The 14,143-nt window shown below is 45.0% G+C and overlaps 1 protein-coding gene across 1 annotated transcript in view; it reads right to left on the bottom strand.

Annotated features, from left to right (window-relative positions):
* The window catches only part of COP9 (COP9 signalosome, subunit CSN8), a 65,076-nt gene extending 51,246 nt beyond the window's left edge, over positions 1–13,830 (bottom strand). Inside the window, exon 1 of the mRNA XM_086500379.1 lies at positions 13,599–13,830. Within this exon, the coding sequence (XP_086356505.1) occupies positions 13,599–13,736 (138 nt within the window). The 5' untranslated portion in view covers positions 13,737–13,830. The remainder of the gene's footprint in view (positions 1–13,598) is intronic.
* Between the last annotated feature and the right edge of the window lie 313 nt (positions 13,831–14,143).

Genomic DNA, 14,143 nt, shown 5'->3' with positions numbered 1-14,143 from the left:
CACATGTTAAGAGCTATGGAGTGCTTCCTTTCCCTCTCATGTACAGTGTGGTGCTAGGAGTGATGCCCTGCACACTACACACTGCGCTCTCTCTCTCCCCTACGTGCAGTTATGTGATGCCCCACAAGAGGGCTCCTCATTTGACTGATGTACAGTTGTGTGGGTTCATGCTTTTGTGCTGAGGCAAGAGCCTCCTTGAGCAGGAACAAGGGTAGCTAGCTGCTGCTCCAAAGCAGGCACTGGTGAGGGTCATAACCTCACCGTACAGGTGCAAAATCAGCGCTGTGTATGCGCTGTAAATTCACTGTTTTTCAGCCATACGGACGCCAGGACCATTGGGAATCGTGCCCCACTGGCAGAGGACAGTTAGGGGACTGTTTGGGGCTGAAAACAGGGCAACAACCAGTAAATACAGCGTGCTGAATTTACTGTTTTTGGACAGGAATCAGAGGGTATACGACAGTGCAAGCGAGTTCCAGCAGGGGAATTGGTTTCGCGCAAGTTTTGGGGCTGTTATGTTGCCGAAATTTGGCCAAATCAAATGGTATCTAGGTGGATACACGTGAAGGATTCCCAAGACCTTACCTTGTAATTTACCCTCCTAAAGAATAAAGAAATACCGAAAGGGGCGCCAATTTTGGGGCCTACAGGTTGTCGGCGTCTGCTCGGAGCATTCTAGCTTCCGAGCCCTGTGTGTATTCAAGTGTTAACTCCCGTCGCAGGTTCTCTTTGCAAAGTGCTCTGTGTGTGTGTATAAAGTAAAGAATTTCGGGTGAAAGCCAACGCCTACCGCCCTACGGGCCGGTTTCAACTATACAAAGAACAGATTGGCTACCCTCACTCAGCTTATGCAAGTTGCCAACACTAGTCTTGCCTTGTTGAAGGGAGAGGACAGTGGGTTTCCGAGCAGCGTGAAAGGGGGTCAGCAAAAGAAAAATTCAGCAAACAAGTCCTTTGCGAAAGCGATTCCTGAAGGGGAGGAGCCGGGAGCACAGCGGAAGAGGAAGATGCACGCACACACACACACACACCACCATAGCCACACACAGGTTGGAGGGGGAGAGCCAACACGTACTGTGTGCCCCCTTTCTTTCTTCTCTATCTTATGCACTAAGGCACAATACACATTGTACTTAGTGTTAGTGGCTCACACAAATGTATAGCTGTACACTTTAGGGTTAGTAGCAGTAAGTGATGGGCGGTCGGCCACATGGCCATTAAACCTAACATTCTCCCACTTGATGGCCAATGTGGGAGACCATAAGACTGGAAGAGAACTACTCTTCACTAAATGCCCATCAACGCACGACAATGCTGAAATTGATGGCTGGAGAGATTTTTAGTCAGTGCATCCGTTGTGTTCTCTGACGTAGGAATCTTCACTAAATCAAGGCTCTTGTTTGCCAAGCATTCACGACTGAAGTGATAACGTCATCAATGTGTTTCGTTCTAGAATGAAATACTGGAATGTTAGCCAAGGCAATAGCACTGTGATTGTCACAATGAAGAACTGGTGTACACTACCTCAATCCAAGATCTTTCACTAGGCGAGAAAGCCAAATAGCTTCTTTGCATGCCTCACTCAATGCAACATACTCTGCCTCTATGGTAGAAATGGACGTACAATCTTGAAGAACGGATCTCCAAGAAATAGCAGAACCAGCAAATGTGTAAATCCAACCTATTGTTGATTTACGACTGTCAACACAACCTGCATAATCATTGTCTACAAATCCTTGAATGGATAACTCTCCATGACCATAGCATAACTGTCTATCTGCAGCGCCACTCAAGTATCTGAGAATCGACTTGACAGCATCCCAATGCTTTTTACAAGGATTAGACATAAATCTGCTGACAACTTCCACTGCATGTGCAATGTCAAAACTTGTAGCCACCATGGCATACATGAAACTACCACAAGCTAAAGCATAAGAAACCTTAGCCATCGCAGCTTTTTCTTCAACAGATTTGGGACAGTCTTTCTTGCTAAGTTTCAAATATGCAAGCAATGGAGTACTCAAAGCCTTCCCCTTCTGCACGTTGAAACGATCAAGAACCTTGTGCACATACTCTTTTTGAGAAAGGTACAACAACCTCTTCTTACGGTCACGAGTAATGCGCATACCTAAAATGTGATTGGCTTGACCCAAATCTTTCATGTCGAATTGACTTTTCAGCTTGGTTCTCAAGTCAACAATGTCCTTGGAATGACCAACAATAAGCATGTCATCTACATAAAGGATAAGCATAATAATCTGTCCATTGGGTTGTCTTTTCATGTAAAGACATGGATCCTCATTACTACGCTTATAGCCTAGGGAACGCATAAATGCATCAAACTTTTGATACCATTGTCTGGATGATTGCTTCAAGCCATAGAGACTTTTCATTACAGACCAAATGTTCCTTGCCCTTCAGCACAAACACTTCAGGTTGCTGCATATAAATCTCTTCCTCGAGATCACCATGTAAGAAAGCTGTAATGACATTCATTTGATCAAGCTCCATATCTTCTGTCACAAACTGCTGACGTGTCAAAAACCTAAAGAATGGAGCCAACTTGCAGATGCTGGCCGAGGGGCCTAAACCCTAAGAGAACAAGTAACAGAAGAAGAAGTCCTACCAACTTATGAGGACCCCATCCGATGGGGCCCCAGTGACATAAAGGAAGTAAAATAAAGTACGACCCACAGAGACACACGTAAAACTGATGACGTGGCAGTTGTACGACAGATTTCCGAAAATTGCGCTGACATGATGACGTGGTAGGCTGTACGGATTTCCGCGTTGCTGGCTAATGACGTAGCAAGCTGTACGGATTTCCGTGATTTATGTTGGCAGCTTTTTGGCTTTGCTTTTGGACCAGATGCTTTTGAGTTTGAAGGCTTTTACCTGTAATTGCTTTTTAGGCCAAGGGCCTTTAAATATAAAGTTAGGGCTCATTCTCTGGCATGCTTCCTGGAGAAGGTGCAGAGTCTGGAGTACCGGCTTGTACTGTGTTGATGCAATATAAAGAAATACCGAAAGGGGCGCCAAGGTTTGGGGCCAATACTCTCTGGGGTGGAATTCCACCACTCCGTGTCGCGTGTCGTCTCTCTCTTTCAGTTCAGTTGTTATTGAAGTGCTAAAAGTCTGTTCAGTCTGTTCTTTTTTATTGGCACGTGGTGCCTGTCTTGTGACAGTGGTATCAAAGCATCAGGCGTGTGCTTTTCTGAAAGCATACCAGTCCTACAAAAGAGGAGACAGAGCTATTGAAATTTTATTTGAGGTATCTTCGCCCTCCAACCCGGACTTATCAGAGCTATTGGAATTTTATTTGAGGTATCTTCGCCCAGACTTGGAACTCATGGATTAGCAGAATATTCGCAGTTTTTGCTCAACGAACTCCACGACATTCTTTCGCGGCATCCTCAATAGAATCTTGCAATCTACAGAGTCTTCAACAATTTTTGAACTACAAGTTACCCCCTCTGATGCCCCAGGTGGTACCTCCTCCTCCGGCACCAGAAAGTACGAGAGCTTGCAATTGGCAACCTTCTCAACTGTCTGTTCCGATTGGGGGAGTCTTCAAGAATATGGTGCAACCATCTGACCCTGATCTAGTGCAACCGCCTTTGCCACCGCCATTGCCCCCACCACCACCACCGCCACCACCAGGCTACAATGGTTGGAGCCCATATGGATACCCTTATTATCCATAACGGGGATATGCACCTAACCAACCCAAAGATTTCAAAGATGGTGGCACGACAGTCAAATTTTTCACTTTTTCCGGGGCGAAAGATCGCAAGAAAGCATTGCAGTTCCTACAGCAATTCGACAACATCTATGCTTTAGGGAACTATGCAGAAGAATCCAAGATTTCTTGAGCAGCGGGATTTCTTAAAGATAATGCTATGCAATGGTGGAGTTCAATCGCGACACAACCGCATGCTCCAAGGACCTGGCAAGCTTTCAAGACAGTTTTTGCACGTAGTTACGTGACTTCTATGTTTGAAGTCCGGATTTTGGCAGAGTGGGGCAACTTGAAAATGCTTGCCACTGAAACCATGGACGAATATAACCAAAGGTTTCTCGATGTGTACCTTCCGGTGTCCTTTAGATCTGTTCCCTTGGAGGCCCAATGCGAGCGATACACCATTGGACTACCATCACCATTGCAGGAATATTGTCTATCAAAGCAAGTCTCTACCATGCAAGAACTTATGGACCATGCCGTGATCGGATACAAACTGATGCAGCGAAAGCTAGAGTTTACCACAGAAGAATCTCCGGCCACTAAACACAACTCTCGGCAACAACAAACAAAGTCTCGAGAGTCTCGTGAAAATCAGCCGCAGAGGCCTCGTTTGACACCTCAACAATGAGACACCTTACTAAAGGAAGGCCGATGCTTTGGATGCTTTCAAACAGAGCATAATCATTCTAATTGTCCCAAGCGCACTGATAGACCAGAGGAGCCGACGTTCGCACCAACGATCGACAGAATCCCAGCGCCACCTCCTACTAAGAGAGCTAGACCCGCTATTGGACTAGTTCCTGATATTCATGGCATACACCTTGAGAGTACAAATGAATTGTGTCGAGCATATGGCAAAATCAATGGCTTCAAAGCCCTTATTTTCTTTGACCCCGAAGCTACAGAGAACTTCATCCATCCAGAATTCTTAAGGCAGATGCACTTTGATTATGATGCAAAGGGTGGAGAAATTGAAGCTGAGCTAGCCACAGGGCAAACTCAGAGAGTAGTACCACTCATTGGTCCTCTTCCAATGACTATTCAAGATTATCATGGAAAAGCTGATCTCCACATCATGAAGTTGGGCAATTTTGACGTTCTATTAGGCATGCATTGGCATGACAAGAATAATGTGACTCTCCAGGTCCGGAATTGGAACATCACCGTGATGCAGAAGGGCAAGCCAGTCGTCCTCAAAGTTCGGTTGTCCGAACAAAACCCTGAATGAACTCTCTAGTTGTTTTATACTTAGATACTTTTGAACTTTGTTTAAAAAATATTGTTTGAAATGGATAATATCTGTTTTGAACCTGTCTTGGTGCCACTACTCCTAGATACTGCTGACCCAGTGGAGGCAAAGTGAGATATTGAGTCCCCCCTCGCTCTTGATGTTTTGTTGTCCCCATCTGCAATTGTGTCTTGTGCAATTCATACAACTCTAATTCCTCCTCTGGTGCCCATTGACCAAGCAAGTCCAGCCACCAAGGGCAGTGCCTTGTCTCCACCTCACTCAGATGCTACATTAAATGTGCACTTGTCATGGGCCATGACAACATTATTTGCAAGAGGAGCTCAGTGAATCATCAAAGAGCTATACTTACCCTTTTAAAACTACTTTCAATGATTGGTAATTTTACTCCTGGGTGGAGTAGTGAGAAATTATGTTTGAGAATGCTTGTTCATACTCATGGTCCGGACCCTTGTGGTTATTTGCGGGGGGACTATTGAATGATTGAAAAGTGTTGTTTTTACTCATGGCCCGGACCCTTGTGGTTATTTTACGGGGGGAGTATTGTTGTTGTGACTCCCGGCCCGGACCTGGATGGTTATGCAGGAGGAGTATTAAGAAGTCTGAGCAGTGGTTACTCTCAGCACCTCCAAACGATGCAGGCTACGGTCTAGGGGGCGTTTGGTTGTAAAAGGCCTCCATATCTCCCGGCCCGGACCTTTTTAGGTTATGCGGGAGGAGTGATGAGGGAGTCGTTGAATTTCTCCCGGCCCGGACCTTGTAAGGTTATGCGGGAGGAGTGTTCATCGGTGGCTTCATGTTTCTATGTCTTGTAACATGCATATGTGAACATTTGTGTTGCATTGTGATGTGCCAACCACTGAATATTCCTAATTGGATGAGATTGCTTGGGTACGTAATTTTAGTGCATCAAGACACCAGTGGAAGATCAGTACGGTCTTGGTGTGATGGCTACTTTTACTACGCCGGAATAGCAAGAGTTCCGATCGGGAAGAAAGGAAAAGCTAACTCCTTGATCAAAACAGCCGAAAGGAGAAGCTAACTCCTTGATCAAAAGAGCAGAAAAGAGAAGCTAACTCCTCAATAAAAAGAGCACACTGATTGTCCCTCGGAAATTTTTTAGCTAACTTGAGTTGTTTTGTAGATATGCTGTAATCGCGGACGATTACTCTCTTTCAAGAAGGGGAGATGTCAAAAACTGCTGACGTGTCAAAACCCTAAAGAATGGAGCCAACTTGCAGATGATGGCCGAGGGGCCTAAACCCTAAGAGAACAAGTAACAAAAGAAGAAGTCCTACCAACTTATGGGGACACGTCCGATGGGGCCCCAGTGACATAAAGGAAGTAAAATAAAGCAGGACCCACATACACACACGCAAATATGATGATGTGGCAGTTGTACTGCAGATTTTTGAAATTGCGCCAAATCATCACCCACCAAGTTGTTGTATGCAAACCTACCCACCAACAGGACAATGCCTCTTATTAGCCACCCTTGTTGTAGCCTCTATACTTGAAGTTCCTTGAAATTTTCCAAAGGTAACTTGCTCCTATGTAACACTCAAGACGCAACGTCTATGCTCTTGTAAATCTTTCCCTTACGTGTGTTCTCGTTCTCTCATTATCCAACTTCATTTAGCTTTCCACAATTATGGCAAAGTACAACTCCCAAAAGGACATGATAGTGTGTACTCTCTAAAGTTCATAGACTCAAGCCTAGTCAAACACAATAAAGACAACCCACCCACTTTTCCCTCCCTTTTTACAAATACTCAACCAACTTTCCCTCCCTTTTTTTAAGAGCTTTCTATGTTCCTATATATGAACTCCCCAAGAGAGATGGTTAGCAAATGGTAAGCCCTGATGAGACTCTTAGAAGTCGAAACGTGTAGGCAAATTTGCCATGTTGCTAATCTCTCAAGTTTATTTTCAAAGCTCCTTGTCTATCCTTTGTTTTATGAGTATTCGCACGCTAGTATTATATTTGATTTAAACAACGAGGAACCTTACTACAAGAAGGCCGATGCTTAGGATGCTTTCAAACAGGGCATAATCATTCTAATTGTCCCAAACGCACTGATAGACCAGAGGAGCCGACGCCTGCACCAACAGTCGACAGAACCCCAGCGCCACCTCCTGCTAAGAGAGCTAGACCCGCTATTGGACTAGTTCCTGATATTTATGGCATACACCTTGAGAGTACAAATGAATTGTGTCGAGCATATGGCAAAGTCAATGGCTTCAAAGCCCTTATTTTCTTTGACCTCAGAGCTACAGAGAACTTCATCCATCCAGAATTCTTAAAGCAGATGCACTTTGATTATGATGCAGAGGGTGGAGAAATTGAAGCTGAGCTAGCCAGAGGGCAAACTTAGAGAGTAGTACCACTCATTGGTGCTCTTCCAGTGACTATTCAAGATTATCATGGAAAAGCTGATTTCCACATCATGAAGTTGGGCAATTGTGACATTCTATTAGGCATGCCTTAGCATGACAAGAATGATGCGACTCTCCAAGTCCGGAACCGAACCATCACCGTGATGCAGAAGGGCAAGCCAGTCGTCCTCAAAGTTCGGTTGTCCGAACAAAATCCTTAATGAACTCTCTAGTTGTTTTATAGTTAGATACTTTTGAACTTTGTTTGAGAAAGTATTGTTTGAAACTTTGTTTGAAATGGATGGCATCTGTTTTGAACCTGTCTTGGTGCCGATTTGAAATGTTTGACTCTAGTTTTAATATTGGTTTCATTGATTGGTGATTTTACTCCCGAGTGGAGAAGTGAGAAATACTGTTTTGGTATTGTTTGAACCTTGGAATGACGCAGGCCGATGCCTGGGGAGCATTTTGTTGTATGCTAGAAAACCTCCGAACGACGCAGGCCGATGCCTGGGGAGCATTTGGTTGTATGCTTGTAAAATAATTGTTGTTGTGACTCCCGGCTCGGACCTGGATGGTTATACGGGAGGAGTATTAAGAAGTCTGAGCAGTGGTTACTCTCAGCACCTCCAAACGACGCAGGCTGCGGTCTGGGGGGCGTTTGGTTGTAAAAGGCCTCTATATCTCCCGGCCTAGACCTTTTTATGTTAGCGGGAGGAGTGATGAGGGAGTCATTGAATATCTCCCGGCCCAGACCTTGTTAGGTTATGCGGGAGGAGTGTTCATCGGCGGCTTTATGTTTCTGTCTTGTAACATGCATATGTGAGCATTTGTGTTGCATTGTGGTGTGCCAACTACTGAATATTCCTAATTGGATGAGATTGCCTAGGTATGTAATTTTAGTGCATCAAGACACCCGTAGAAGATCAGTACGGTCTGGGTGTGATGGCTAATTTTACTACGCCGGAATATCAAGAGTTCCAATCTGGACGAAAGGAGAAGCTAACTCCTTGATCAAAAGAGCAGAACGGAGAAGCTAACTCCTTGATCAAAACAGTCAAGAGGAGAAGCTAACTCCTTGATCATAAGAGCAGAAAGGAGAAGCTAACTCCTCAATAAAAAGAGTAAACTGATTGTGTTTCAGAATGTCCCTCGGAAATTCTTGAGCTAACTTGAGTTGTTTTGCAGATATGTTGTAATCGCGGACGATTACTCTCTTTCAAGAAGGGGAGATGTCACAAACTGCTGACGTGTCAAAGCCTAAAGAATGGGGCCAACTTACATATGCCGGCCAAGAGGCCTAAACCCTAAGAAGAACAAGTAGCACAAGAAGACGAAGTCCTACCAACTTATGGGGACCCCGTCCGATGGGGCCCAGTGACATAAAGGGATTAAAATAAAGCAGGACCCGCACACACAAAAACTGATGACGTGGCAGATTTGATGGCGTGACAGGCTGTACGGATTTCCGCGTTTTGCGCTAGCTGATGATGTGGCAGGCTGTACAAATTTCCGTAAATAGTTTTAAAGGCTTTTTACTGTAACTGCTTTTCAAGCCAAGGGCCTTTAAATATGAGGCTAGGGCTCATTCTCTGGCATGCTTCCGGGAGAAGGTGCAGAATCTGGAGTACCGGCTTGTATTGTGTCGATGCAATATAAAAAGGGGCGCCAAGGTTTGGGGCCAATACTCTCTGGGGTGGAATTCCGCCACTTCGTGTCACGTGTTGTCTCTCTCTTTCAGTTGTTATTTGAAGTGCTTAAAGTTGTTCAGTCTGTTCTTTTCTATTGGCACGTGGTACCCGTCTTGTGACAGGTTCTTGTGGTTCTTGGGGTCTTGGGTTCTTGAGTTCTTGAGGTTCTTGAGTTCTGGAGTTCTTGAGGTTCTTGGGTTCGTCAGGTTCTTGAGGTGCTTCAGTAGCTTGCAATCTGTGTTAGAGAAGGATCTTCTCTTTACCCGAGCTCTTCTCTTTGCTACGGGCGCACCCCTTGGCGGCCTTGCGCTCACACCAAGGTTGCTTTTTCCCACCTCACGTCAATTCGCCGGCCGCTAAGTGCACGGTCCGCTCTCAATGAGTGAAAAGAGAAACAAGGGGAGGTTGGACAAGCCCTTCTTTCTTGGGTTTCTTGTCACTCTTCAAAAACACGATTAGGAATCGACACGCCCAAGAGGTCTTGGGTTATGTTCAATCGCAACAAGCAAAAAAAAAAATCTTGTGGTTCTTTCCTTGAGTGATACAAAACACTGCCAAAGCTCTGATACCAATGTAAGGTGCAGAGGAAGTGAATGTTGAACTTTGCTCAAGATGAGTGCTCCGAACTGTGCTCAAGGTTCCTTTTACTTACGGAAGGGAGAGCCTTCCGTTCCTTTAGTGAGAGAGTGCAAGTGATCACAAACAAGTGGATAAACACTGTGAATGAAGGTGCTGAGACTGAGAGATAGAGAGAGAAGAATACGACACCAGAATGTTGTCAAACCCTCCTCCGAAGGCCCCACTCTCTATGGCGAGAGCGGTCTACTATTGATTGCACAAAACTCTACAATGCTTTGGACTTGCCGACGATGAGGACGATGACGAGACGGGCTGACATCTGAAAACGCTAAGGGCTGAAATCTGCAAATCTTTATCTGCTGAATTCTGACTCTATGTCAGTGACGATGACGATGACGACGACGCGCTGAAAACACAGATGCTGAAATCTGCGTTTTCCAGGCTAAATCTGCAAACGCTCCTTGATCTAACCGTGCGGCGAGGATCTGCTGTGGGAAGATGAGATCTGTGAGGATCAGGACTTCTATTGCGATATCTTGATGCTGAAAATGCAAAACGCTAATGTATATGCCGGTTCTGTCACGATGAATCTGCAAAATGCCGAGGCTGATCTGCAAACCACAAATGCTAGGGCTGAATCTGTGTTGTTCCGACAACGCTAGGGCTGATATGCTGTTCTATTGTCGCCAGGCTGCGGCAAGTTGCAAAACGCTAGGAGATCTTGCAAAGCTGAAAACGATGGCTTGTTCCTTGGCTGAAAACGCTATCTCCTGCCCGGGGGGGGGGGTCTTACTGAGAAGGTGCACTGTTGGATGTTAGGTCCCTGCTGCCTCTTCTGCCAGAAAGTGCTAGCGCTAGGTTTCTTATGTACTTGCTTATCAAAATTGCCCTACCTAGTTTCCAACAAAAGTCACTTAAAAATAATAAGTGAAAAATGGCTAAAATAGGGAAAATAGGTCTATGCACTGTAAAAATGCTCTTGATGGGTTCCGATGGAAATCTGATGATCATGCTATGTGCAACCAGAGGATATGCATCTACTCTAAATGTCTGGACATGCACGGTCTGCAAACAGACTCACAAAAGTGCCATAACACTTTCTATTCTAACTGAACTGAACCCATGTCATAGAGTAGCTTGTCCACATACACATGGGGTTAGATGTGCACTGACATCCAAGGTGTAGATCTGCAAGTGCCTGGCAATAGAAGGGTCTCCCGTACAAGTCTTGGCCGCTCCCTGTCGTACAAAAGGCTTAGCGTTTACTGAAAATGCAGCAACCTCAGAAAATGCAACAGTTGCATAAAAAACGCAGGTATGCCTAGAAAAACGCAGGGCTTATCTTGTGCATGTTGGTGCAATACTCTGCAAGGAGGGGGCGGCAAGAGAGGGAAAGATCGATCGATGCCTTCAGATGCAAAAGCGCAAGGCTAATGTACAGAAAACGCTAGCTAGTCCAAAAACGCTAGGCTTGGTAAAAAAAACCCTTGGCAGCGTTTTGCAGTTTTCTTGCGATGGAGGGGCTCAAAATTGCTAGCGCTAGAGGGGAGATCGCAAGGGAATCTCCGAGTTCTGGTGATGGAGGGGCTCAAAACTGCTAGCGCTAGCTTCTGGAAGGGAGATCGCAAGGGAATCACAGAGTTCTGGTGACTCATACCATGTGAGAGTGAGCAACGAAGAGGGTGTGAGCCATGCGTGCCGAAAACACCGGAGAGAGAGAGAGAGAGAGAGAGAGAGAGAGAGAGAGAGAACACAAGTGCTCTGCAAATGATACTCTCAATACACAATCTGAATGACTACAAGACCCTAAGCATTCTATTTATAGAATCTTAGGTTGAGGTAGGGCAAATTGTGTAACAGGTGCAAAAAACATACAAGCCCAAAAATGGCTAAAAATGTGTGCACCCAGCCAGGCTTAAAAAATGACCGGCTGGACACGTGCTAAAGTGTCCGCCCATGTAATCTACATGATGTGCGATGGGTGGCCAACCCGAGACAATCACTAGCCGTACAAAATGGCGAAGCAACGGTGGTGTAACTCTAACAGATTCTTCAAAAACTTTGCGTATTGTGGATCCTTGGCGTATTTAAGCATTTGGTTGGCACAAGTGTCAACCTACAGTTGACGTTGGGACTCCATCCTGTCGAGGTCACTTGGTGGAAGAGAGCCATACTCTACTCCCAAGAGGCTAACTCCCACTAGAACCTCTATCTTTCTCTTCACTCATGCGTGTAGATGGAACAGTTTCCCCCTTGTCAGATTCACTGTCAGAACCCATGTGTGTTGCGGAAGAAGGGATCGGATCCTTCATAGAAGAAGAATCATCTGAGCCCTGATACCACTATAATAGACTTGGACACTCCAAGACAAAGATATATAGCAACACGTGAGCAACTGCAAATGACTTGGCAAAACTCGAAAGAGAGAGAGAGAGAGTCGACACGGCACGGCATAGTTCAACGCCTAGATGCATTGGCCCCAAAGACTGTCGCCCCTTCTCGGTATTTCTTTATTTATCTTCTTCGCAAGGTACAATGTCTGAGGGTCCTCCTTTCAAGGCTCCCAAGCTAAATCTGAGCACAGATCACAGAAATCTGTACAGCACTCAATTTTGGGTCCTTGTTTTATAGTTTTAAGAATTTAGGTCCCCTTGACCAAGTCTTGTAAGTTGGTAGGATTAGGTTCCTAGCCCTCGTTTGGGCCACTCTACAAAACCTGCAAGTTGGTGAAAACTTCTTATGCTTCTTTCATTAGAATTTAGGCCCCTCAACCGGAGGCTGCCCATTAGGCCATGCCATGTCATTGATTTGTGACATGGATCATGAGGTATTGTAGGGAAGTCAAGGAGTTTTGTACCCCGATACAAGGAAGTGGGGCGTCCTCTATTCTGGGAGATTGTGGAGCACCTTGTATCTCTTTTGTGTAGTAGAGTTTGCATGCAAGGCCTATGTCTCTCCATTTTCTCTCCTAGAATTCTTCTCTTGAGTTCCATCGAGTTCCAATTTCAGAACAAAGCGAGGGAATAGTGCCCCACCTCCAGTTCATGTGCTTGTAGACATTCCCTATCAATTAATCACGCATTTATATGTACACACGCACACTTGTATATGCATAAATATGTATCAACGCGTGTTGTATGTATATACACATACATACACACATGTGTACTAAACTCGTTTCTTTCATAATTATCGGGAGCGGAAATGGGCATGAATTGCCATTCCCTGTTATGGATACTCACATCTAAAACAACACGGAATGGGGACTCCGAACAGGAAGTTGGAATGGGAATGGGGAACAGAAGCCTAAAAATGGCCATTCCCTGAAACTATGGTTTCTTTTCTTTTGGAAATTGTATGAAATCGTTTCATGCATACAATTCCCGTTTCATACCTATCATTTTTAAAACTCCTAGTAGCATTGATCGCTTGGTCAAAGAGTTATTACCACAAAGGAGCACCTTGAAAAGTCCACTTGGTCTTGAGAACTTCACCAATGTGGGTAAAATTGGCATGAAAAGGCCATCTATTTTCAAGCACCATGCTATATCAGAATATGAAATGTTTACCGTACTTAAAAGGAAGATGTCATAATGTTTGGAAACAACTTCCTTCCAGCACTTATCTAAGCTTTGTTCATGTTGTAAGAGAGTAGCCTTTTGTCTTTCCAAGCATTTGCTCAATGCGTTCCCACACGGAGAACATCCAAAAACAAAGTTGGTCCATGTCTATTTCAAGTGTCTATGGGTCTTGAGCATTCTGTGCATCGGTCACCCTCAATAGGCTCTCTAATGTGCATGTTAAAAACACCGAGGCTCCATCTTCTAAACCCAATAATGCTGAATCATCAAAAAATATGGGCGCCGATCAAAAAGTATTTGCAGAGCGAAACCTAAAATCAAGATAGCACCCTCTCACTATATGTAATAGCCAGCCAGAACAGAAGACACGCGAACCTTACCTCCAGCTCGAGGGCTTCGCACATGCTTGCAAGTTCTTCGAAACGGCCAGTGTTGATAGCCTCTTGCAAAGAGGCAAGCTTCCGTTCCACGACTTGTGGTTGATCAGCCATGACTATCCCCTCCACAGTCACAGCCATGAGGTACGTACGTCGAGAGAGAGAGAGAGAGAGAGAGAGAGAGCGTCGTCGTAGACGTGGAGGAACAGACTTGAAAGGAACTTTTTAACGTCTGGGATATTTCTGGTGTAAATTTCCCAATCAAGAAACGTAGTATGGGTGTGTGTATGTATATTTGTATAAATATTTGTTTGTGTGTGCTGCTTATTAGTGTTAGATTGCAATCTTTCTTATTTGTTTTATTCATACTAGTACTGCCAGCGGCCTTCGGTCGCCTCTCTCTTGCAGTGTTTGTCTCTCTCTCTCTGGCTGCATCGTTGCAGGTGGTCGAAGCAAGTAGGAAACGACACGTGTTCAAGGAGGGGGCCGGAATCCCTCCCCCTTTTATAATAGTATAGACGCATAATTTCAACTTGGTTTTTGAGATC

Source organism: Adiantum capillus-veneris, chromosome 25 (genome assembly GCF_014529385.1).
Source record: "Adiantum capillus-veneris isolate H3 chromosome 25, ASM1452938v2, whole genome shotgun sequence".
Taxonomy (NCBI): domain Eukaryota; kingdom Viridiplantae; phylum Streptophyta; class Polypodiopsida; order Polypodiales; family Pteridaceae; genus Adiantum; species Adiantum capillus-veneris.
This window is presented reverse-complemented; position numbering and strand designations above follow the sequence as displayed.